The following is a 26515-nucleotide window of genomic DNA, read 5'->3' as shown; positions in this document are numbered from 1 at the left end:
TCAATCTTATATTGAAAACATCAAACCCCTGATATATAGAATTTGAAATTGTTTATTCTAAAATGACTGACGACAATGTTTCATATCCTAGTGCTGCTAAAAAAAAAAAAAAAAAAGGTCTATTCGCTTGTGCACAATTAAAACAGACACAATTTAAAATGGTTTTTAAAGCACCGTTCTTTTTCGAGGTTATACCTTCAGGCTCCTGCGTACTGGCCTCTCTATAATAGTTAGTTCCTGCAGGTCTTCTATGTATCCAAAAATACTGCTATGACTAAAATCCATTTCGGAGAAGATTACTGGGCGCATGTAACAACTAAAGCCTTCGGCAGCCGCCGCTGTCCCCGAGCCTCACATCGCCCCGAGGGCGGCAGGACCGAAGCCCCGGGCGCTCCCGCGGCCGGCAGCAGCCCCGGCCGGGCGCACACTGCGGCAGCGCCGGCCGCCGCCGCCCCCGCCCGCCTCCGCCGCCAAACTTTCCGCTCCGCCCGGGCGGGCAGGCGGCGGGGCCGGCGCCCGCAGCCCCCAGAGCCCGCTGCGGCCGCCGGTCCTCGGCGGGCGGGAGTTTCCAGCCAAGTTTGCCCTCGGCGCTGGCCACCCCTGGCCGCGGCGAGGGCGCGGTACCGGGGTGCCGCCGGGCGCCAGAAGGGCCGGGCGGAGCGCTCGGCCGCGGGCTCGCTCCTCAGCGGCGGGCAGGCGGGCAGGGCAGGGCGCGGAGCGGAGCAGCCCCGCCGCGGTGCCCGGTGCCGCCTCCCCGCCCGCCCCGGGAGGAGGGACGGTCGCTGCGGTGCAGTGACGCTCCCCGCCCCCGTCCCACGGCGCAGCCCCCTCGGCTCCTTCCCCGGGTGAGCGCCGCAGCCCCCGGCCGGGACAGCTCCAGCCCCGCCGAGCCAGTCTCCGGGGCAACGCGGCGCTCCCGCGGCCTCAGCGGGGCAGGGCGGCGGCGGGAGGCGCGGCCCCTCAGCGCCCGGCCCCGCGGCCGCGGGGCGGCCTCGCTCGCTCGGCGGCAGCGCCTCGGCCGCTGCTCCTCCGGCCCTCCCCTGGGGGGCGGGGGACCCCCACCCGTGTCACCCGCCTCACCGCTGTGCCACAGAGGACTACACCGGAGAAACTGAAACAAGTGCTGTTTTTAATGGAAAGTCCAAAACAGGTTTCCCCCCCAATGAACGCTTTTATATTAATGTTTAAAAAAAATTACTTATTTGGCAGTAAACTGTGAAATTCTGACGAAGACATCACTTACACTCTTCATAAATTCTCATTCTTCACCTTCTGCATTCTAGACCCAGGTTACACACCCTCACACTCACAGCAGCAACAGATTTCCACTAGGAATAGTTTTCCTGATAGATGCAATTAGGCCTTGGATGCCTTTACCATTTTAGCTCACAAATGTGGATTGCCTTAGGGGCTTAAGGGAGAGTACTTTTTTCAAAATAAAAGTATGCTAATTACCTCTGATTCATATTCAAATAAGCATGGATAATCTTCAAAAACTTAGTAAGAGAGCTTTTGGGGTGGGTTAGTGATGCAAAATGCACACAAGACAAGAATCATACAGAGTTAGACTCAGCATTTACTGACATAAGTAATTCGCCAGACCTCTAGACAGTGGCCTTTGCAATGTTTATCTAAACACAACAGCCACACTAAGACCAGAAATTTAAAAATCTGTTAATATTTCACAAGGGCTTATTTGAGGGGTGTAATGTTTTTTTATCCCTGGGAAATACCCACGTGACCAGGTAAGTTTTGTTTATAAATAAGATGAAAAGTAATTCCAGAAATCATAAAGATTATATGATACTATGTGGTATATTACCCAGAATCTTACTAAGTTTTATTCTGTGACTGGCAAGCACCTCAGCTTTTATTTAGCAAAAAAATAAACATTGTCCCCTACGTGTTACTTCTCTGTCTACCAGTTAGGCTAAATCCTATGCTCAGATAAACCAGTAAAACATTAAAAAATTAGAGGATCTCCAGTAATTTCAAATGTACAACAGAATTATTTGCAGAAAAATCTAATCCAATTTACATATAAATAATTAAAGTATTCTGTAATATAAAACAAAAACCATTTGGAATTTTTAAGGCCTGATGATGAATTAAAATGAAAAACACTCTTTTGAACATCTTTGCAAAATCTTTTTAACCAGGGACCATCATTAGACAGCAAATACAATTAATAGCTGTAACTGAACCTAACCTCTCAGAGTAGGCAAGGAACTAACTCTACAAGAGGAAATAAAAAAAGAGTTTTAGACAATGTTCCCTCCTCAAATACAGAGTCCTGGCATGCAGGCTTCTGACAATGATAAGTATCAGGAGAACATACTGAAATCCCAAACACAGTTAGTTAGGAAAATCCTTTTGCAAGTTCTTTCACAGCCAATCTGTGGTTATTTCACCTTGCAAGTAGTTCTCATGAATCACAGAGATCTTCTGAGATCAAAGGTACTTTCTTTTGAATGCCTTGAACTAAGAACTCAATGCAGTTTTTAAACAAGGAATCCAGAATTCAGTTTTAAAGACTGAAAAACACAGTTTAAATATGCAATTAGGCTGATTTCTCATGTTATATTTTACATAAACTTTATAAGCCACTAAGGAAGAGAGTTTTTGTAAATGTGTAAACATTTAGAAAAACATCTTTTCCTTAGAGCCTTTAAAAACCTGTCCTTCTAACTAAGTTCAGGAAACACAGAGCAGACATGATTCCCATTAACTTTAGAATCTATAGATATGTCAAAGATGTCTACAAATATCTCGGGAAATGTGAAAAGCAGAATATATATATTTTTTTAAATACAGTACTGGACTAGAAAAAAGAACACAGAAGGAATTAGATTAAATATAAACAGATCTCATTTTGACCCACACATTTGGCAGAAGAAAGAAAGCTTACATATATTGTTTCAAAACCGCATACATAAAAATTAATCCCCTCTGATAATAAACCTGCAGGCAAGTGGTCTCTCATTCTCATCTGTGATTAAAGTCACATATGGCTTCCCTTCCACTGCTGCTGCTTTCAGCTCCTCCCTTTTCCACTTGTCTCTTCTCTCAAATAAAACTCTACTCTCAGCTTCATTCCAACCTTGTCATAGCTATTGTATTCAGGAATCAAGAGCTATTTCATGCTGCTTTAGTGAAATCCAGGGTGAACTGGAACCTTCATTTTAACACAGGAGCTGTGTAACCTTGGAAAGACAGGACCAGGCTGATTTCAAATAAGCATTCCTTGAGGAAGACAGCTGCAGAGCACTGGGAAAGTGGCACCTATACCTAGTGGAAAAAGTGTTATTCATGCCTTCTAAAGCAATGAGCTCTAAATTCAATCCAGGGGAAGATTAAAAAAAAAAAGAAAAAAAAAAAAAAGACAACACAGATGGAAGGATTTTGTACCTGAAGGATCCCTCAGGTACTCTGACTCTACCTAAGGATTCTGGGTGACGTGATTTGTCAGATTGGACAGATGCACAGTTTTCCTTTGCTACCCAGCAGTGAGGAGTCTGCCTTCTGGAAACTGTTCTTACCGTACCAGTTTACCAAAATAATCTACCTGCAAATTAAACTATTCACAGAGAAACTGAAAACTTGTAAGGTCTCTGAATGTATCACAATGCCTGAATCAGCTGAAATATGAAGGAACTGGTTTGGGTGACACAGAAAGACATGCCAAGAAGTGCTTTCAGGCAAAACATGCGTGCTCCTGATTAAGAGCCAGAATTTCTCATGCAATAGCCAAACCAAAAAAAGAAGGAAAAATTCAGCAAAGTAAGTTTTAATTACGTTAAGGGGGAAAAAAAACCAAAAAAAAGAAATAATTCTTTATCTCCCATTTTCTCTCATTTAATAGTCCAAAGAAAAATAAATACCATTTCATAATGTACATGATGTCTGTTATGCACTGTGTAATTACAGTTCTGCTCAAGACTCGGCACCTGAAGTATGCAGAAGTTCAATTTACAATTTTGTCTCTTCACCACCACTGAGAGACAGCCAAGGCTGCAGCAGCTGTTGCTCACCATTTCCAAATGAGCGACCTCTGACTGGAATTGTTTTTTATAGTCCACCAGACTCTTAAATTGCAATTTTGATGTTCAATCTAATCCCTTAGCCTCACAAAACAAGGTTGTTTTAATTCCATTTGTACTTCAAGTGAAAACGTAACCATGAACAGTGGTTCTTCAGAAAATCTCTGTGTCAAGGCAAACCTGTAACAAGAATAATATAAAAGAAACATGCTCAAAAATATGAATCTACTTCAGAACAATGCTTGAATGTAGCACACACAAACCTCAGTAGGAAAAAGATATTATTTAGCGTATTTTCCAGTTTGTTGCTAAGAAACTGTTGCTTCATTTCACTATTGTCATTTGCAGAAAAATTTTGATTGTTCTTTTGCAATTCCAGTCATCTCATTGTAACAGCTATATAAATAAATGGGTTATAAAGGGAAAAGCACTGGATTGTGTTCCATGTGTTTTCATCTGTAGCCTAGTCTCCCATATTCTTTCCTGTAACTTAGTTCCCTCCAGTAAGATCTAAAAAATCAAATAGAATATTTTACGAGAACACAGAAAAGATCCTCAAATTTATTTTTATATAATGTATAAAATCTGTAAGATTGCAGTAATTGTGCTCACCCTGTCTTTCTTTATGAACTAGTAATGTGCTCCTACAGTGTCTAATCTGCTGCCCTCTCTCCAAAAGTAGTTAAAAGCACATGCAAAAAGATAGAATAACAACAGAGAAAACAGAAAGTGTTGTTCTTCTTCAAATATTCTAGCTATTTATATTATTTTTTTTACCTGGCAGTAAGACCTAATACTCAACTACTTTACAAAGTTTAACTGAATGATTTTCTATTGTAAAAACTGGAACTTCCTCCATAAGAGGAAACTGATGAGTCCAGTTCCTTGCTATGACAACCGTGAACACTGTCATACTCATGTCAAATATTATTTTAAAACTAACAACTTTTTGTCTTCTTTACTCATTAGTTGCCATAGAAACTTAAGATTTCCTACATAAAATTACTGTTGGTGAGTTTACCAAGTTTCTTCTTGTGCTAGTGTCCTTTACCTTATTCTTCCTTTCCAGGTATTTAAAGACTGCAGTCATATCTGCTCCAATCCTGGATTAAAAAAAGCTAAACTCAGAATTTCATTTTCACTTCTAAAACAGGCTCTTCATTCTCCTGACCACCCTAGCAATTCCCATGGCATCTGCTGCACTTTGACTTCACCTCTCCTGAATTAAGGTGATCGGAATATAGTATTGAAAATAAAAAATATCTAGGAAATAATGCCTCTTGCAAAGAATGAATATCTGTACAGGAGTTAGTTTACCAAATATACAACATTGGCAGCTCACAGTTAATCTTATGGTCAATTACTACTGTCATCCACAGTGACCTAAAATTAATTAAGTCCCATCTTAATGATATACATTCTCAGTATTAGCTTTAGCTGAATAGTGCTGTACTTTGGATAATACAATTCATCCAATTATACTGGTCCTCAAGGTCTTTTCAATCGGCCTTGTATCATAATTCTCCTTTGTATTAATAACTGTGTCATCAGCAAATTTAATATTGTATCACAGTTATTCATTAAATAAGAGTAGTCCACAAGACTTCAAGAAACTCAAGCAAACTCCATACAGCTGATAGGTTAATCTATCAATATACACACCAATGTGCTCCCCCAAAAGAAACGTGCATTTCCCTTCCTCTTTAGCCAGCTTCTTTCCCCTTGAAGTTCCATGCTATTCCTTTTTCCCCTATGAAAAATATTTTGAGGTTGTCCAGACAGATTACATGTGCTTTATTTTTCTGCCCAGAAAACCAGTTACCCTCTTAAGGGACATGCCTTGATTTCCCATTTCCCCTTGGTTAACTGTTGTACTACAACACGAAATAACTCACACACTCAATTAGGATGTAAAAGAAGGAAAAGAAGAAGTTTTATTTTTGACTTTGTAATATATAGAATTTTAAAAGTGATAGTGGATTGGAGGAAGAAATTGTTACTTCTCTAACCACACTGGTCAAACTAACAGTCTATTAATTCTCTCATCTCACAAAGGAGAATGAAAAACAATTATTATTTAAATGAACAGTGTGTGAGAACTCTAGTAGAAATATGTAAACATCAGAAGGCATAGAAAACTTCTAAAATAACTTTAAAACTTTTAAAAGAACAGGGCAACAGTTAATCAATATGGACTTGTATTTAATTTCCTGTTATCTTCATAACTTCCTTCAGCATTATTCCCTTGAAGATACATTCTGAAGTATCTAGTGCATCTGACTGCATTTGCAACCATTCCAAATGTTTCTCTCATTAAATGGAGTTGTCTTTGCTATTCTTCAATCACACAGAAAAATCTTCACCTTGATAAATCTGTACTTGAAAAAGTCTTTGGTACTAAAACTAGAGTTAAACATGCCAGTACTCTTAAATCTCATACTTACAGAGTATCTTATTCTCCTGGCTTTATGAACACATTCGCTGAAGGAGCAGCATGCTGTCTGACAAAAGGCTTCATGCAAGTGAGTAAGAAATGCATTTGTGAAGCTGGAAGAACAGAGAGAAAGTAAAAAAAGGCAGCATAGGCAAAGGGGTATGTATTTTCAAATGAGGTTTGACAAATGGTGCTATGCCGTAAGATTTTGTCAGTCCTAGAATAGTATTCCAGAACTTCTGAAAGTGACAACAAAGAAACAAGGCTTTACCTTGCCACTTCAGGACCAGGACAAGCAGCCTCACCTGGCTACATAACGAAAAATAAAAAAGAACAAATTTTACAGTCTGCAAAGCACAGGAGGCATCAGGTCTCCCACTGGCCAGCAGCTGCATGTTCTTCAGGTGCACAGTGCACTGTGAGTATTAATATAAATCACAGTACGGTGACATTCTTTTGTCAGCAGAAATAGCTATCCAAATCAGTAATTAAGCACATACTGACATTCCTGCAAGACACACACACACAAAAAAAAAAAAAAAAAAAAAAGAAACCAAAGAATCTGATTACTAAGTGAAAGCCTACATCAGTTGCTGACACGCACATTTAACTGTTCCTCGTGCTGAATTCAGTTACACTAATCCCAAAATTAAAGAATTAAAGGTACTGGTCAAAACATTCTCTGCCTTAAGTATTCTTAGGAGAAGTCTTCACTATTTTATAAAAAAATCAAAATATTAATTGAAAAAACATATAGTATCTATTATGTAATACTGCACAGAAGGGACCAAACCACAATCCCTGGGCTACTGATCTGCAGGAATGTAAATTTACAGCTGGGAAGAACAGGATCTGTTACCAGGTAAAACTCTGTAATGAGGACATCAAACCCTTCAAGTTCTCTTGGGCTCTCAGGCATACTGGCTTAAATACCTTGGAAACTATTGATAAAGTAATAAAATATGCATGCACTGACATGAGTTATGCAAGCAAATGACATAATTCCTTAACTTATTAACACGGGTTATTATCTTCAATTTACAATTTCCTTGTATTTAAATAACTGTTGATCTAAAGACGCCCTAGGGGTGTAAAGCAGACCTGTTTCATTTGTCTGATTTGTAGTTTTACCAAGAGTTCACTCTGTACTGTCAATAATGGAATTGTATTTACCAGGAGTTTATCAGCTGACTCTGTTAGGACACGAAGCTGAACTCATTGACAAAGCCTTGTCACAACATACCAAAGCTGGGCCTCTTTCAGGTCACAAAGGCTCAGAAGGATTAATGTTACAAAGGCTTAGAAAGATTACTGCTACTGTAATACTGAGCAAATGTTTAGTTCCCTTGGTTATCCCATTTCAAAGCAACTCAACCAATGGCTCTTGTACAACCAGTTCAGACTGTGGCAGTGAGAAAGTCACCACGTCTGTGTAGGCTGTTCTGAAGCTTGTTGCTTCAGGCACGTCCCTTCTTTCAAATTGAGTTTGAGGGCCTATAATTCTGTCCCTCAGTCTAGAATATAGAGCTCAGTACTGATCAAGAAGAAAATCAGCTGCAACCCTCACATGAATTCTTAGAAAAAAAATCAGAATACTCCTATCTCCCATAAAAACATGTCCACAGTTATATTAGAAAGCATAATTCAACATAATTTGGCAAATCATTTCCACATTAAATCTTTCTTTCAGGACAAAGCTGGAAAGTTCACAACTACAACAGGACATGTAATTATACCTAGGAGTAACAGCTAAGAACTTTTATGCCCAAGTTTTTTTCATTATTTTTATTCAGTGTCGGTGGAAAGTCAACCACACCAAAATTTCAGAGTAATCTGTTTCTTTTGCTTCTGCAAATTTACTTTTGCTTATAGGCAGTAAATAAGAAGAGAGAACATGAAAAATATTGTAAACAAGCTTTTTTGTCACTTGTTTTGAATCTAAGCAACCTGTAGGGAAGGGTACTTTTAATGAAGGAATTAATGAAGAGTGCTGAGACCCCTCCTTAAGGCTGGCATTAGCATGCAGCCCCAGTTCCCATCAGAGAGACAGTCCTGTTGGCCATCACTGCCTCCAGCTCAGTACTACATAAATCAGGTTTGATGGCTGTACTGTAAAAGGTATCAGGTAAAACACGTAAACCATGCACACCAAGAAGGGGGAATCTGAACTCTGCAAGTGCCCCAGAGCTGAGGTGGGGTTTTTTGCCACGTGCCAAAGTCCCTGGCTCAGCTCACAGGGCAGCAATGCTCACTGTGAGGGCAGAAGTGACACTACTCCCTCCTGACCGGCAGCCTGACCTTCCCCTCTCTGCCACAAATCCACTCACCAGGACAACTCCAGCAACGTGTCCTCTCTGCCACAGAAAGAGCTGTTTACTCACTGGGATCTGTTCTACACACAAAAACCAGCAGCACTATCTCCATCTCCAAAGGCACGTTGCCCTGGTATTTCTATGTGGGAAGAACAGTATTTTGCACATTTTTGGGGGAGATTTCTAAGTATTTGAGACATGTTTAATGTGCATAAGACATATTTACAAGCACATAAACTCAAGGGTATGTAAATATTTCTGTCCAGACAAGCCTAGGAAAAATTCTAACAAGACTGAGTAGTGCCAACAAACACACTTAATCCTGCTCTAATAATTAGATAATTAATAAACTACACTGATATATTTTACATTAACTATACCATAAATGAATTACAGGGGAGTTCCTGCTCTCTGAACTCACTTTCTGACTCACTGATTTAAACTCATCTTATACAGAACATCAGGACCAAGCATCAAAAGCTCTTTAGCCTTGCTCATGGAATATGAATTGGAATAAATTCCACATATTGTGCATTGGTAAGTCATTAATTGTTGCTGTGGAGGCAGGATGGGAATGAAAATGACTCTAATATCAGAGGGTAAAGAGTGAAAACCCTTATTAACAACTAGTGTTCTTCTTTTATAACCAAGGTCGCTAAGATGAAATATGATTGGTCTCAGGTGAAAACTTTTCACACCATTGGTGCACTATGAATAGCACACGGTAGCAGAACATATCTATAAGCAACATGAACAGAAAGAGGTAACAAGTAGTTTACATTCCTCTCGGACTTTTTCCCAGGCTTAGCCTGGCAGAAATCTCTCCTTTTCTCTCTGACTGAACTGAGAGCATCCATAATTAATGACTACCTGGAACTGAAAAAAAAAAAAAAAAAAAAAAAAGTAGAGAAAACAACCATCTGTTTTCCCATCTTCTCGCAAAGCCGGGAAAGACCTGCAAATACCAAGTAGAAGAAATAATTGTAAGTGTTGCTGTAATTGTACTCGAACATACTGTCGCAGTCCCTATCACCCACAAAGCTCGTGGTTTTTAACTCTCTCCCCGCCTCACAGCAAGACGCTCTTCTGAACATCAGCCAGCCCTTTATAAGAAATAAGAACCATCCATTACAACTTATTTCGCTGTCTTTCTACGGCACGATACGGCTGGGAAGCGCATGGATCACACAAGAGGTACAAAGAGCCTTGCCGCGACCTCGGTGGCGCTCGCTCCTTCCCTGCAGCTATTTGCAACACGTAACTCCACCCGGAAAAGGCGTTAACACAAGAGCACACCAGCGAGCGCGAAGAACAAGCCTCGGTCACTGCCGGGGCAGTGCCGCTGAGGCGCAGCCGAGAGCGCGGGTCCAGACCCGGCTCCAGGCCGCCATTCCCGCGGCCGCTCCCTCAGGATCGCTCCCGGCCGGCGCCGCGCCTGATGCCGCGCGCCCGTGACGTCGCTCGCCAGTGACGTCGCTCGCCAGTGACGTCACGCAGCAATGGCGGCGCCCAGGCGCGCACGCGGAGGGTGGCGGCGGTAGCGGCAGCAGGGCCGGGGATCCCGCTCCGCTCCCCTCTCCGCACCTCTCTCGGCTCCTCTCTCGGCTCCTCTCGGCCCCTCTCCGCCCCGGGGCTCCTGAGCGCGGTAAGCGCCGCGCGGGCCGCAAGGAGCAAGTGCCCGGAGCTCCCGCGTGTGGCGGCGGAGGCCGTGCTGGGCCCGCCGCGGCTCCGGTGGTTCCCGGGGCGGGAGCGCTGCGCGGCCTGCTGCGGGGATTTATCCAGCGGCTCTGCTTGTATCTCCGGAGGTGTTCCAGGAGGGACGCAGGAGGCCTGGCCTGCCTGTTGTATTTAGTTATGTTATAGTTATATTTAGTTATATTATAGTTATATTATTATAGTTATAGTTATGTTTAGTTAGTTATATTATTGTATTATAGTTGTTTAGTTAGTTATATTATTGTATTATAGTTGTTTAGTTGTTACAGTTGTTATAGTATATATTATAGCTGTTACAGTATTATATATTAATAGTTGTTACAGTTATATTTAGTTATTTAGCTATATTATAGTTTGTTATACTTTAGCTATATATATGCTAGCTCGAAGTAATATATAAGTAATGATACTGATATAATTAAAGAAGAAATAAGAATACTATATTATATCTTGAGAAATATATTTTAAGAAGAAATAATTATTCCCTGGGTTCCCGTTTGCTTGAATATCAAGGTGGTCTACAGTCCTTGTATTTGAAGACTCTTTTTTTTTTTCCTCCCTCGGCTTCTTTTTTTAGATAAAAAATGAAGGCCAGAAAAGGAGGAAGATTTAGGTCTTCCTTTAAATTGAAGCGAAAAGGCATTGAAGTAGTAGGAGAATGGAAAACCGTGCAGATTGACCCCAATCTATTTGCTGAGGAGGAGTTTCGAGATATAGTGTGCTTGGAGGAACTCACAGACTATAAGTTAGTAAGTTCTTCCAAAGTGGGGAAAGTAAAAGAGAAGAGAAAGGCTGAGACTGCTTCTGAAGAAGGCAATGAGGAGGTGGAAGAACCTGTTGTCCCTCCAAAAAGGAAAAAGAAAAACAAAGATTTGAGAAGCCAAACAGATAAAGACAATACTCATAATGCAGCAGAAATGGATGTGCTGGTTGCTAAAGAGGCAAGGTGTAATGAAATAATTGAAGAAGCTAATTGTGAAGACCATGGACCAGTGACTGAGAGCATGTCAAGCAGAAGAGACACTACAAAGAAGAAGAAAAAGAAGGTACCTAAAAACAAGGCTTTTCAAGCACAGGAAGCCCTTCCATCAGTAGCTACTTCTAAAAAAGTCAAAAACTGGACAACAGAAGTTTTGTCTGCCTCAACTGATCAAAAAACTGATGTGTCTGCATGGAAAGACCTGTTTGTACCAGAGCCAGTGTTGCAGGCCTTGAGCTACCTGGGGTTTAGTGCTCCAACTCCCATTCAAGCCTTAGCCTTGCCTTCTGCCATTCGGGATAATATGGATGTTCTTGGTGCTGCAGAAACAGGTACAAGTCTGTTTAGCTGATGGTGTATGCTGGGAGCATCCAGTTTCTTTTCTTAAAACGTAGCCTATGGTTGCAAGTTTTTATATGCAGAAGAAGCAGTTTTTCAGTATTGTAAGAGAAGAGCTTTTGTCTTTTGCATTTACAGTGTATTAGAGTTTTCAATCTTTGAAACTTACATGTTTGTAAACATTGGGATTTAGAGGTTCATAAACTTACATGGTTAAACTTACATGTTTGTAAACATGGGGACTCCCATCTTTACAAAGCATGCAAAGCTTTGCAGTCTCAACGAGTTTCTATGCTTTTGGCAGAAGTCTCTTTTCCTGTTTCTCAGACTGTTTCCTGTTTTGGGAATGGTAAGGTGATATTCTGCAAAAGGCAGAATTAATGAAGCAAACAGGGTCGTTTCTGCAGCAGCCAAGCACGTGCTCCCAGGTTCCCGTGGAGATAATTCATGCTGGTGTGGAGCAGTAATAAGCACTGGGCACAATGTTAAGTGTGAATATGACCCAGGTCCTACTCAGAGCAAAACGGGCCCACCCTGTGCTCTGCCCCCAGGCTTTACCTTTATGTTGTCACCAGCCCTTCTCCCTGCTTGTGCTTAAAGTGAGTTCTTACATTAATGATTTGAGGGGTAGAGTCATGTCCATCTTGTGCTCAGCTTATGCTTCAAGTATTCCTAGCCTTCATGAAATTTATTATAGCTACTTGTTTACTTAATGCTATGAAGTCTCTGAAAATTATGTTCCCTCAAACTTTGTTGGTGGTTCATAGCGTTGAACTTTTGTCTTTAGCAACATTTTTTTCCCCAAAACACCTAGAAATAGGAAGCACAATTAGAAGCTACCTTGGTTAAAAAGCTTCCCTTACACTGTTTTAATCTGTTCCAGTTGCTTTATCTCAGTGCTTCTATGTAAAGTCATTTACTGCTCTACAGCAAGAAGGTAACTAAGATATGCAGTCATTTGCATTTTTATTTTAATTAGAAGCTGTGTTGATACTATTAGCTTTAGTAAGATTAGAAAGCCCCCGCAGGGAGTGTTTTTAAAAATGGAACTGAAAATTTAAATGATGTTTTTGTACTGCAAAAAACTGCCATTTTGGCAGCACTGGTAAGCAAATTCCTCTCTAGCTGCAGAATGGAAAGCAGGGTTGTTGGCAGGCTGTGTTGTTGCTTTATAATTTTGTATAACCCTGAGGTAGTAGGAATGTGTTTTGCTCATTTATCTTTCATGAGTGAAATCCAGATTCTCTCCAGAGAGTCCATGGGATCATTGTATTTCTGTAGAAACTTAGGAGATGTGGACAGCTGCCTTCAGGAAGTGCTGCAGTTGGGAGAGGTTGAAACTCTCTAGTTCTTTTTTCTGCATCCTGCAGCACCTATTAGCATTGGGCCTGAGGGAGGAATATGCAAAGTTAAAAAACAAATAATATTTTCTAGTAGCAACATTGGGAAGACTGGGAGGATTTTGATAAGGCAGTAGATCTATGTGCAGATCAGACAAAGGGAATGTCAAGGCTTGTTTTTGCAGTGGGTCTAACCTTTGCTGTTCATTTCTGTGTAGAACTAGTAAAGTTTCTGGTTAAGGAGTTAAATCTGTGTGAAATTAGACAATATGAAACTGTTTAAAAGAGCACAAATTGGCTTGAACTGTAGTACCAAGATATTCCTTCCTCCTGGTTTTGCACGCCTGTCTGTGCTATGTGGTTTGTGTGTTATAAAGATAACATGCCCTGTGAGGTGATAATTTGTTTAATTTGTGGGTGAATCTAGTGCCTGTGGAATAATCCTGATTAGCACAACCATAATCTGTCTGGGTGCAGTACTGACATTTGCACCAGCAAACTGCATTATGTTTAATTCAAAATCAGTGGTGGTCTTCACCTTAAAAAGAGATATTCTGTATTTCCAGAACTTTATTGTATAAGTGTTCTAAATGCAGGTTATAAACATTTTCTGCTTCAAGTGCAGGTAGAAGTCATAAAATACCTCCCAGCCATGCAGAAAGGTGGATAAGTAGATACAAGACTTTGCAGCAGCGGTGGCCAGGATGTTGACACTAGTCTGTACTAACTCATACTAAGGTTCTTCCCTTAAACAGGCAAAAATCTGTGTTGCTAGGCAAACCTTTACAGCTTTTTGATATGGAAGGAACTGAGATGAGGTTTGCAGAGGACTGCTTTCCAGCAGTGGCCTGTTACAGACATGGTGTAATAGTGTCTTGTACTCTGGATGCTGCTTTTATGATTAGTGAACTGCTACATCTGAAAAGCTTAGCTGGAGTGGATGTGCTACCATGCTTTTCCTAATGTCTTTATTACTGGACAGGTAGCTCAGAAGGGAATATGTGGCAGGGATGTAACTTGCAGCTAGTACAGTGAACCCTTTTGACAAGCCTTGTCTTTCCAAAGTGGATTCTCTCTTTTAAATTAGATGTATATATTCTGATGGTAAAAATATGACCCAGAGCTAGATCAGGAAATTAGACAGCGGAATATTTCAAAATACAGTATCTTGGAAAGTTGTAAATACAGGACTATAAATTGAAGATGAAAGCTAATCCTTCAAGTACATTCCAGTTTGTCCTTGGCCTCATTTGCTATTCCTTTATTTGGAGAATGTTCATTAGAACTTTCAGTTAGGGCATGGTATTTTCCTTATGGGCATACAGTTCTTTAAAAATATCTTGACTGCAACTGCAGCTTTTTAAAAACGCTTTTAGAAAAAATAAATATGCCTGACTTGCTAGAGATTGGAAAAATACCTGTTCCCCAGGAACAGGGAAATGGAGATGTATAAAAGGGAGCAGGAGAAAAGATGCTACTGCTGCAAGTTTCTGGTCTTCTAAAGATCATGAGTCTGCAACTGTTACAATTGTGTGTTTTAAGAACAGCGTGTGATTGGTTGTTTCTTTTCTCATCTTTTCAAATAAATGACTTGTCAGTCTGTGTTATTATTCTTGTTTGGTTTTTTTTTTTTAGGAAGTGGCAAAACACTTGCATTTGCAATTCCGATGATTCACTCTGTGCTGCAGTGGCAAAAATCAAATAACTCAACAACCAGAAATGACAGTGTTTCTAAAGAGTCCCATCAGCATCATGATGAACCAAGATGGGAAGATGAGGATGAAGCAGAAAAACTAACCCATCAGCAGGCTGAAGATAGTGGAGATGAAGATGATGCATCTTTCACAACAGGCTGTGTGAAGGTGCTGGAAAATGTTGAATTTGATTGTAATGATGAGACACATACTGGTGACTCCAATAAAAAAAGACCTCTTTTAGGACTGGTCCTTACTCCTACAAGAGAATTGGCTGTACAAGTAAAGCACCACATAGATGCAGTTGCGAAGTTTACAGGTATGTAAATCCCACAGGCCATGTTCCACAGCCAGATTAGACTGTTTTTTGATATTGGCATTGGTGTTGAGCCAGAACGTGTGCCACACTTGCTTCCACAAAATCATAAAATTTGTATGGCTTTTGAGGGGTTAGAGTTTTTAGCCACTGATGTGTGAGAAATGCATGGAGATTCTTCAGTGAGATGCACATGAAAGTAAGCAGTTTATGTGAGCTGTTTTGTTTTAAAATGTGTCTTCCTTCAAATAAGCATTGATACCTGCTCTCACAACACAGAATCAGTGCTAGATACCTGGCGACAGCTAAACTTGTTCTAGTTTTGGATAATGTAGGCTATATATAATTAATAATTTCATTATATATAAAATTTTGATTATGTATATAATAATTTCATTTTTAACAAGTATGTCAATCTTTGTATATACTGTATATGTATAACTTTGTTCTATCTAATAAAAAGAATGTTATGGCCATAAATATTTAGGGTAGAGGTCTGACTTAACTCCAGCAGGAGTCAAGCCACAGAAATGTTACTGAGTAACATGCCTGAGAAAAGCAATTCTCCCCTCTTCCTTTCCTTCCAAACCAGAAGTCAGTACATCTGTTAAGTGAGTGAGTGAGGACATGAAACTGTTGAAGACAGAATTTGCCCCAATTCTCTCCACTTCTTCAGTACCAGTAATTGTTTATTTATTAAAGAGGATATGTAGTGCAACACACTACTTTTAAGCCCATCTTCCTTTGGTGTCTATATGTCCTGCTGTGCTTATCAGTCTGCATCTGATTACAAGGCTTATTTTAACTGCTAGGCTGAAATAATTTATGTCAAACAGTTCTGATAGGAGCAGTGCTATTTATGTATAAAAATCTGCTGCCCAAGTGATAATATAGTTGCTGCAGCAGGAGAGGCGATATTTTGATGTGGACTTTTTATTGCCTCAAGCTCACTTTGGGAAAAAAAAAGTGCTTTAGTGTTTCACAAGTAATCCAGAAGAGAGATCAGTGGAAGCTTGGATATTGGAAGGGTCTTGCACAGTAGCATTGAGTTTAGCATGGGCCAGTGTATTCTTGGAAGAAATAGGGTGAAATAAGCCATGTGTGGAGTCTGCTTCCAAAGATAAACTCCTTTTAGTACCTCTGCAAACTACTTAAAGTTAGCATGGTCTGTGCTACTGTGCAAGAATCCATAATCAGGTAGAAGCATACTTGGAAGGATTATTCCATAGTAAATAAGCAGCTTTTTAGCAAGACAAGCATTTCTTAGTCTTAATTCTTGAAAGGATCTTCTGGTTATTCTTAACAGGAATATGTTTGTTCATGCAAATATAATTGACAAAACACGAGACACTAAAATACGTGGAAACAAAACTAACACCTATGAATGTGATTCTTCATGCTGTTTAAGACCTGTGCACTAATTCTTGGCATCTAACTATAATGAGGATTTTTCTGTAAAATTGAGTGCATTTCTGTATTCTCAGTGTTACATAAAACCCCTGAAGTTCCTGGCCAAAATGCTTGTTGAAAGTTGCAGTGTAGACTGTTTGAAGCACATGAAGTAGATATATATATATATATAAACATTCACTGGTTAATTAGTGAAATAAAATCTGTTATCTCTATGTTCTAGGTATTAAGACTGCAATCCTAGTAGGAGGCATGGCTGCACAGAAGCAAGAACGTGTACTGAATCGAAAGCCAGAAATTGTAATTGCAACCCCAGGCCGTCTGTGGGAGTTAGTTAAAGAGAGACACCCACATCTTTCAAATCTTCGTCAGCTCAGGTAAAGGTGCCTTTTCAGATAACTGCTGGATACTGAACTGGGCAGCCCTGCATACTGATTAGGTTTACTAACAGATTAAATAATTCAGACTACAGAAGATCACCTATTTCTGTGTCAGTGTTTTATTGAAATACAGATTGGTTATTTTGATGGAGGGAAATGGCAGCTAAAAACAGTAGTAAAAACCTGATTTTTCAAAAGGAAATGCAGAAGGCTACTGTTGCTGCCCCAGCATACCTGGTGTTACTTATGGTTTTATATGCATAACATCCTTTATGTGTTTGGCAGGAAAAGTTGTTCTTAAATGTATCAGGTTTGTATTTAGCTGCACAAGTGTATTTTTACTGTGTGTTTTCTGTTTGACAGGTGCCTTGTGATTGATGAAGCAGACCGAATGGTTGAGAAAGGTCACTTCTTAGAGCTGTCTCAGTTGCTGGAAATCTTAAATGATTCACAGTATAATCCTCGACGACAGACTTTTGTTTTTTCTGCCACTTTGACTTTAGTCCATCAGACTCCCACAAGAGTTTTACAAAAAAAGAATGCTAAAAAGATGGACAAGAAGACCAAACTAGAATTGTTAATGGAAAAAGTAGGAATAAGGGGCAAACCCAAAGTAATAGACTTAACAAGGAAAGAGGCTACTGTTGAGACACTGACAGAAACCAGAATCCACTGTAACACAAATGAGAAGGATTATTATCTCTATTACTTTCTTCTCCAGTATCCAGGAAGAACCATGGTCTTTGCAAACAGCATAGACTGTGTAAAACGCCTCAGTTCTCTCCTCACAATCTTAAATTGTGATCCTCTTCCTTTGCATGCCAACATGCACCAAAAGCAAAGGCTGAAAAACCTGGAAAGGTTTGCTGAGCGAGAGAGGTGAGTTGATTTTCAACTTCCTAGTAGAGAAAAAAAAGAAATTGTATAAAGGGTGATGGTGAGGGGAAACAGCTCTGTTAGAATAGGAGCAGGTTGGGGAAGTTCACTGAGGGTGAGAGTCCCCTGTTCATGAGCCCAAGATATTAATGATTAAGGATAAGATTTCACAGTTAAGGTGATGAACTGGAGCAAGTTCGGTGGAAGGCATCAAGATACTCAAGAAGCACTGGCTCTGCAGGAGAAGAGGCTGAAGGGACTGGGTGTTTTTATTACCTGGGAAAAGTATTTTTTAGGGAGCTAATGGCAGCCCTCTAACACCATAAAAGAAGGTTATCCAGAAGAAGAAGCCAGTGCTGCTTGATGAGAGGATGAGAGGTAATGGGTGCAAGTTGAAATGAGATTCAGGCTAGATATGAGAAAGTTTTTTGTCTGTGAGGACAGTTGAGCATGGGAACAGGCTGCTTGTCTTGGAGGCTTTTTGAGGCTCAGTTGGATAAAAGCCCTGAGCAACCTGATCCAGTCTTGCAGCTCACCCTGCTTTGAGGAGGAGATGTTACTAGAGACCTCCTGAGGTCCACCAGAAACTGAAATAGCCTGTGGTCCAGGAGCTTGTTGCTGCTGAAGGAGCTGTCACTCACCTGGTTTTCAGACATTTTTTAGAGCTGTCCTGCACAGCTCTGCCCAAGTCTTGGCTCTGCAGCTCGTTTGAGCCTCTGTAAGTTATTGAATCTCCCTAAACCATCAGAAAACTAACCACTTATTACTCATTTGCAGGTTTAATTATATCAATTAGTATCCCAAGAGTTGAAGTATCTTTGAGCAGTGCAGAAGAAAGGACAGTTGTGCCTTTCAGCAGTACTGAGCAGTCAGGGCTTACCCAAGCAGACCTGTTCTGCCATTGTAGGAAACGTTGTTTTGGGTTGTCTTTGGCATGGCCTTTGGGAGGAGAGTTTTAGTGTCATTACTTCCATAGTCCAGAAGCTTCACAGTTTAGTCCTGCTGTGAACTGCTGCATGCTGTCTGGGAGTTTGTACCTTGTTAATAGATCCAGGCATGGAGAAGAGAGGTTGAATTGCTGTGATGGAGCTGCAGCATCTCTTGGCAAATGTATTGATAGCATTTGCATAGGTCAGGTGAAGTGTTTCAGAGACTGCAGATTTTCAAGGCAGGAAAGAAATCTATGAGACCATCTCCCATGGCATTCTGCAGATTACAAGCTGTAGAATTTTCTGTTGTTATTTCTGCTTTGAACCTTTCAGCAGTAGAATATGCAGTCAGATGCCATAAAATCTTAACAAATTTCCATTACCTAAAATTTACTAATTTCAGTTGCTGGGAGATGTTTTTAAAACAAACTGTTCCATATCCTGGGGAGACATTTGTCTCTGTAGAGACTGCTTGTATAAAAGAACATTTTTGTTTATCTTGTCTAGGGATAAGGAGAAATAGTAATTGTTAGAACAGAACTCCCCCTTTATTTCTAGGTTTTACTATACTGAAAGTGTATTTGAGTGCACATTGGTAGAAGATACTTCACCCCAAAAACTGTTACTTAAATAGATAATGTTAATTATGCGATTTTTCTTAACTGGTGAAACTTCTAATAACATGTCTGTACTGCCAGAGGATCAACTGTGTTGTTAAAGGTGTGGACAAAGTAAGCTACAGAAATTCTTTAAAACCTGGACAGTGCACTGAAAAGTGTAAAGCAGGGGCACATACTCCCCCTTCCTGATTGAATAGCAAATTTTTCTAGCATTCTTGTGAACTGAAAAATATAGGAAAATAGGATCCAGCAAGGTAGTGCATTTATTTATTGAAAACAGAATAGACCTGCTGAAGGCAACACTTGCGTTTTAAATTTTACTCTAAGAATTATTGTTTCAAGACCGCCCTTGAGGTATGGTGGGTATTGTTTCTGTAGGGGCAAACAGAATACATATGTCCTACAGATTATACAGTATAAACCTGTTTCTTAAACTTCTGTGGTGGAATTCTAGGTTGCTGTATTTTATGTTCCTTGGCAAATTATTTGCTCTTCAATTTTATGTTCACTAAATTCTGTCACTTTCTCAGCTGTGTCCTCCTGACAACAGATGTTGCAGCTCGTGGTCTTGATATTCCTAATGTCCAGCATGTCATCCACTACCAGGTTAAGCATTTTTAATGTTTTTCTTTTTCCTGTTTTGATTTTATATGAGTTTTTGCTGACCCAAATCCTGAACACCGTAAAGCTGTAATTCTTGGTCCCATATACAGTATAGTCCCAAGTATAGAGATTAAATCATTTAACTGTCCTTAGTGCTTTGTAAAGATCTCATTTCTGCAGTGACTGACTGCAATGGGTAGCACTTTATGAATGTGTGATTACATGTCAGAAATGGCATAATAGATATGATCCTCCTTGCTTTTTGCTTACCTTTTATATCCAAAGGAAATTACTCAGCCTTATAACTCTTCTCTGAGGACACATAAAATGTTTTCCTGCTTTGCAAGTGAAATGACAGAGGGTCAGAAGTTAGGAGAGACTCACAAAAAATTACGCAAGGAAAAATTCTGGATCAGAGAACACAAAGTGTGTCCTGACATCATCTTTTACGTTATTTTCATCTGTGTTATGTGCGATGTACTGTGTGTAAAACCCAAAATTCTTTGGCAGCCTCTTGTGCAAGGCACGGCAGGCTGCTGGCAGCTGGCCTGGCCTGGCATGGCTCTGGTTTTGCAGGTCCCTCGCACCTCGGAGCTGTACGTGCACAGAAGTGGCCGAACGGCCCGAGCCGCCAATGAAGGCCTCAGCCTGCTGCTGATCGGCCCCGAGGACCTGATCAATTTTCGGAAAATCTATAAAACATTGGAGAAGAGTGAAGAGCTGCCATTTTTCCCAGTTGATGCCAAGTGCATGACTTCTATTAAGGTAAAAAAATAACTTTTTGCAGCCCAAGTAGTTGCTTGCTTATTTATATTACTGGTATGATATTGCCTGTCATGTTCATTCCAGGTTTCAGATGAAATTTACTCTTGAGGATTATAAAATTAGGTTAATTGCACTTTATATTTTTTTAAGCAATATCTATTATTTCTTGTCAATAACTGGCTCAAGAAATTCGTTCAAATATAAGCATCACTTATGTTTTTCCAGAAACAGTATAGGGAAGTGGCTATGTTTTGTAGGTGTGTAGCTGGGATGGCTCTGCTATGTACATTGTTTAAAGCTTCTTATGTTAGGAACAGACTAGAGAACAGTATCAGGTTCAGGGATATTCAGTGCTCTTCACCCGCCTCTTCCCATCTGAAGTTGTGAGTTGTCTGATTTTGTAAAAGTTCTTGTACTGTGAGGCCACAACTGCCACTGAACCCTGTCAAACTGAGTGTGTTTCTCTTTCCTAGGTTATTGCCCATTTCAAAGAGGATTCAGTCATTCTCTAACTCACAAGATAGGCAATGGTTAGAATTTACAAAACTGCTTTAGAAAGCATCTAGTCACTGCAGATTTTCTACTTCTTTAATAGGAGACTATTTCATGTCAGCATTCTCTTAGCAGTTTGGATGGTCAGTAATACACAAATGGGACATATTTAAGTACTAGATTTTAAAGAAATCCAGCTGGGGTAGAAATTTCTGACTGTTGCACAGTCACTGAGAACAGGGAAGAGTGCAAGCAGTCAGATAATGCAGCAGGTATCTTCCTCGTGGTATTTTGATTTAGGCTTACCTACTTGGATTGGACTGAGCCCAGGGTCTACCCCAGTGGCAACAGCAGTATCTTCACTTTGGGAATAATGACAGAAGTTTCAAAAGCCAGCAAATATTGCTGCAAATAGGGTATTTCTTTCAGAAAATTCAGCTTTCTGAAAGAGGAGAGAAAATCAAATAAATACTTTGATGGATTGATTTTCTTCTTCTCTTGGTAGTAATGAAGAGAATCTGATTTCCACCCCATCTCCCTCACTAACCCCTTCTACCTACTAAATGTTTCTAGTTACTGAGAGAAATCTGTTATTTTGAAGAGTGTTGCTTCACAGGTTCATTCTGTGTTTCTTGATGAGTAGTTGTTGGCTCTTATGCTCTATCAATTCATGGGCAAATAAATATTATTTCTACGCTTTCTTTTTCCTGTCACCATCTCAGAATGATCTCTCCTATCTGTAATACTCCTCCTCTTCCCAGAAGAGATCTTTGTAATTGTAGTTGCAGGACTCCAGCCTCATAAACCCTTGCAACAGTGCTATCTTATTTACACTTTGTCCTGGGTTTAATTACAAAGTCATTGTAGTTGGGCCTAATAGTGCTGCTGGTGCTTTACGTCTGTCCTGCTGGCACACTTCTTCCCTCCTTTTGCATGCCTTCATTCAAGTTCAGAAAAGTCTGAGGAATAGAATTGTTGAATCAGGAGAGTTTCAAAGAGGACTTAAATTTTACAGAGATGGAAAAGCTTACTTTAAATTTCTTGTAATGATCGAACAAGTGATTGACTTAGTAGTCCACTGCAAGTGTTACTACTTCTCTCTCTCTCTGTAGTAATTATGTTGGTAGTCCTGGCTGCTGCTGTTACTGTGCAGCACCTGACTACACCTGGCTATTCCAATTCCTTCATGATTTTGTTTTATGCAACTTCAGGCACATTCCAAATAGCAGAACTTGTTTCTGGTTGGTTCATAATTACTGCAAGTGCAGATTTTCTTTCCACAGTGAATTAGTTATTTGTTTGGGCCAGCTGGAAGCCTGCAGATCAGGTCAAGTTTGCTGGACATCTTTGTTCCACCTGTGTGTAGCTGGGAAGAAGGACAGGACATTCTGTCCTGTGCCTAAACAAAATCCAGGTGCATTCCTGAAAATATGATCTGTTCCTTCCATATGGCCTGCAGGAGTTTACTTTCTTCAGAGTGGAATGAAAGTAGTGGCTGTTCCTTACTGCTGCGACTAATAACTCTGAGCTCAAGCTGTACTATATAAGTATGTAACTTGGAAGTAATTGGTATCTGAATCATGGTTTGTTCTTGATGTCTCTCAAGTGTTTATAATGATTCATTCATAGAATGTTGAGTTAACATTCAGGTATGTAGTGAGGTATTTTAGAATTCTGTCGTGGATGTAAGGAAGGAAAACACTAGTGAATGATGATGTGTTTATTAGGTGGGACGTGAGTAGGGAACAAAAGTGTCTCTGTACCCCAGCTGCATTGCAGTGCATGCTCTCAAACACTCTGCTAAAGTACCCCACATTTAAGGCTGATCATAATGTGTCAGTGTACTTCCATTGCAGGAACGGATGAATTTGGCAAGGCAGATTGAGAAGGCAGAATTTTTCAACAGTCGGGCAAAGCAACACAACTCCTGGCTCCAGCAAGCTGCAGAGGCTCTTGAGATGGATCTTGATGATGACATGTTGATGGGCAAGTAGAAGATGTTTCTTCCTGGGTATGCTCAGTAGGGCCCATAGCCCTGGTGTCCAGAAGAAGCCCCACAGTGGAAGAAAAGCTTCAAAAGCTGCAGAGCAGAGGTGGGGGGGAAGGAAAGCAGTGTTGTTGAGGTGTGGTGTTAGAATGATCATGCAGCTGGAGCTGAGGAGTGAGGTTTGACAATACTGGCAAGTTGCAGGCAAGTCTACATGTTGTAGGACCAGAACTGTTGAGTTTCTGGCAAGCATTCCAGAGTAATCTAAGCAGCCCAGTATGTCCTGATTTGAGTCTTGTCCCCTCTTGTCACAGAGAAAGCTGTTTCCACACTTCTGCTTCTCTCTCCCACTCTCCTGTAGTCAGGCATCAGGACAGGAGCCTGACAGTTCTGTGTGGGAACAACCAGGAAGTGCTAGGGAACACCAAATATTATGTGAGCCTTAGTAGGTTGAGCTGTGTGGGCTAAATGGCCGATGCATATATTAAAGTTGATGAGGTTTTTGGTGCTTTGTTAGAAGTAAATAATTTCTTACATTTTTAAAATTAAATATTTTGTAGGCTGTAGCTAAGAGAATGTGTAGGGCTGTACAACTCCAAGTTTGTTATTACTTCAATGCCATGGAGTTTTGCAAAGCTGAGATGCACTGTAAAATGCCCCCTTGTGTGTTCATATTTTGGGAACTGAAGGTATGATTTCCTGACAGTTCCTTGAAGGCAGGCTGAATAGAGTTGCTGCAGAGGTCACTTCAGATTAGTCTGGCTCTAACCTGTTAGCTGCTAAATATGCCAATGCCTTAATTTTGAAACATGTTTAGATTAATGTCTTTCTTTATTCATGTCTGGACTAGCTGCTTCTCAACCACTTTGCAAGCAAACACTAACCATCTCTGTCTGAATTGTTCGGGAGTGCTTTCAGATAATTAGCACTCTGCTGTCTTGTTTTGACATAATCTGAGTGTGCTGTGCTTTGGAATGAGTTTCCAAATAACACATCCAGTCCAAGTAAGTTGAGACTCTCAAGTGAAATACTTTTTAATTGCCACCCAGAAACTTGACAGGTTTATGCTTTAAAGTCTACTCAGTCTCTAATTCTTGTGTGGCTTATAGGAGACCAATTAAACTCCCAGTCATTCATACCATAAGTGCCTCTTACACAGTTACAAAAGATTCAGTAATGTGCTTTCAATTTTACCTTACAGCAAGCTTGATTTAATTTTTCTCCTCAGTTCAGGGTTAACTATGGTTACTCAGTAGTCAGGATTCCTCTTGATCTCATTACCTTGTGAACAGCCTGGGTGATCTGAAAATGTCACAGATGACTGGGAGTTGAGTGACCTTCTTAGAGAAAGCTGGGATCAGCATCTACTATCAGGTCTTACAAACACCTGCAATGCAAGCTTATTTCTTGTTGTAACATCCTGTATCTTTGATTTCTGTCCCAAGGAAGAAAAGCTAGTGAGCAAGAAGAAAGCCAGAAGCAAAAGATGCTGAAGGGGATGAAAAAACAACTGAAACATATGTTGTCCCAGCCACTGTTTAAAGTCCTTATGAAAACCAAGTACCCAACACAGTCTGGAAAACTACTCTTGCCTCAGACATCAGAAGGCATTTCAGCTCTAGGTGCCATGTCCAAAAAGCAAGCCAAGAAGAAGAAATCAATAAAATAAAATTAGAAAACAGCAAGGTCATTCAGTGCGAGAGAAGCAAGGACTATCCTCATCAAGGCTGTCAGTGCTTAGGGCGGAACCCAGCTAAAAGACAGATTGTGTAAGGATGTTGCCTGTGTATTGGTTGTGCAGGGCACAAAACAAAATGCTGATTTAAAGGGCTCAATTAACATCTGACTAGTTACTGTTGAATCTTGTCTTGGATCTTGTTTTTTTTAATGTTACTTTTTTCATAAATCTCAATTAATAGAAGTTTATTCGTTTTCACATAGTTCTGATAATTACTCCACTTTGTGAGATGGGTAAGAGTTACTGGGTGGAATTCACTGTGGGCATACTCTAATGATAAAACTTGATTTGAATTTTAATGTCTTTGAAGGACAGGGGAAGGTCAGCTATATACAGTGCAAGTACAGTCTGAGCTGGTGATAGTGGGAGGTTTGGCTTTTACTGCCTCTAGCTCAATGTGAAAGGCAGAATATACAGATAATGATGCCAGTAAGTCTACAGTTCTGTTTTTGGAAATGTCCCAGTTTTCTTTCTCCTCTGATAATATTTCTCAGTTCTGTTCTCCACCAGGTTTAATTCTCTTAGTCCTGTGTTAATACATTTGAATGTGCAGAAAAAAGGGTGGCAATGGGCCAGGACTGACCTTGGGAGATGCTTAGATTTCTAAGGAGTAAGTGTTGCTCCTCAATGTTTTCTTGATTAATATTTGAAGTTAAGCCTGTATTTGAAAACATGTTAGAACCATGATCTTCACTGTAATAGATGATGCTTTGAAATGTCACTTTTGAACATTGCTCCATTATAATTGTGCTTTTAAATAATTCTAATCTAATCTGGGCAAATATTTTTTAAACTTTTTAAAAATATATTTTGATTTTTTGTTAAATTATATCTGACATAAACTTCAAAGCCTGTGTCTGTTTTCAGTTACTTGAAATTTCTAAATCCCTCATAGCTGATGCTGTTTACACTTAGCAGGCAAGAAAAGGAGAAAAGCATCCAAAACATAAGACAGTGGAATCTATTGGTGGGAGGACAGGTAACCTTCACCTGCTGGCTCTGGATGAGGCTTAGTTTGTGTGTCTCAAACTGTGGATTGAACCAGTGTCACTGCCATGACAAGATGCACCAGGTTACTCAGCTACTCAGGAACATCTGTCTGTGGGGTCGAGTGCCCCCTCTAACCACTTGCTAGTTTATTCTTTCATCTGTGTAAGTAAGTGAAGCCCTCTGTCTCTGGAGGGCTTTTCTTTTGTTTTCATGCATTACTGAAGAAGAGTTCTGACAATGTATAAGCATACAGAGCTTGTCAATGATAGATGAGATTTTCCTTGCAATGCACTGTTTGTTTCATGCCCTTGGGAGCAGAGGGGAAAGTTTTGAGGAACAGAGATGGGAAGGTTCTGTTTCCTCTCATGTGAGGAGATGCATCTTTGGAGTTAATGTGACATTTGAAAAATAAAAACAATTTTATGAGAGTTCCTTGTAAGGAAGGCTGAAAAAAGGAACTGAACAAAGGTAAGCATGCCCTCATTTCTTTCCTGTGCCATTTTAATCAGACTTATACATTATGAAAAGGAAACTTGTGTTGGTTTTGCATCCTGA

At 40.3% G+C, this 26515-nt stretch overlaps 2 protein-coding genes and 1 long non-coding RNA gene across 8 annotated transcripts in view; 1 reads left to right on the top strand and 2 right to left on the bottom strand.

The window, feature by feature from the left end:
• PPP4R4 (protein phosphatase 4 regulatory subunit 4) overlaps positions 1 to 462 on the bottom strand; it is a 79662-nt gene extending 79200 nt beyond the window's left edge. For 2 of the 3 annotated variants that reach the window (XR_014955739.1, XR_013340143.2), the window contains exon 1: positions 196 to 462. Coding sequence is in view for 1 of the 3 variants with exons in the window: in XM_085580667.1 (XP_085436793.1) it covers positions 196 to 309 (114 nt within the window). In the remaining 2 variants the exon portion in view is untranslated. The remainder of the gene's footprint in view (positions 1 to 195) is intronic. The other variant, XM_085580667.1, reaches the window with a different exon arrangement.
• A 646-nt stretch (positions 463 to 1108) lies between these two features.
• LOC110476406 (uncharacterized) lies at positions 1109 to 10147 on the bottom strand. 2 transcript variants are annotated; one of them, XR_002466404.4, is made up of 3 exons: positions 6485 to 10147; positions 5092 to 5143; positions 1109 to 4220 (listed from the first exon to the last, which is right to left on the bottom strand). It is a non-coding gene; the product is annotated as an uncharacterized LOC110476406 (long non-coding RNA). The 2 variants fall into 2 exon arrangements; XR_014955740.1 differs by lacking the exon at positions 5092 to 5143.
• Positions 10148 to 10268: 121 nt separating this feature from the next.
• DDX24 (DEAD-box helicase 24) lies at positions 10269 to 25819 on the top strand. 3 transcript variants are annotated; one of them, XM_085580669.1, is made up of 9 exons: positions 10269 to 10431; positions 11080 to 11813; positions 14796 to 15173; positions 16804 to 16957; positions 17324 to 17839; positions 19916 to 19991; positions 20565 to 20753; positions 23102 to 23231; positions 24682 to 25819. In XM_085580669.1, the coding sequence occupies exons 2-9, from the start codon at positions 11087 to 11089 to the stop codon at positions 24723 to 24725; spliced, it is 2214 nt and encodes a 737-aa protein (XP_085436795.1). In that variant the 5' UTR covers positions 10269 to 10431; positions 11080 to 11086; the 3' UTR covers positions 24726 to 25819. The 3 variants fall into 3 exon arrangements, with proteins under 3 accessions (XP_085436795.1, XP_085436794.1, XP_077640103.2); XM_085580668.1 differs by having other exon boundaries at positions 24678 to 25819; XM_077783977.2 differs by having other exon boundaries at positions 23102 to 23235.
• Positions 25820 to 26515: the final 696 nt, after the last annotated feature.

Source organism: Lonchura striata, chromosome 5, assembly GCF_050655825.1.
Source record: "Lonchura striata isolate lonStrDom1 chromosome 5, ASM5065582v1, whole genome shotgun sequence".
Taxonomy (NCBI): Eukaryota; Metazoa; Chordata; class Aves; order Passeriformes; family Estrildidae; genus Lonchura; species Lonchura striata.
The sequence above is the reverse complement of the archived record's forward strand: the minus strand, read 5'-3'. Positions and strand labels throughout refer to the sequence as shown.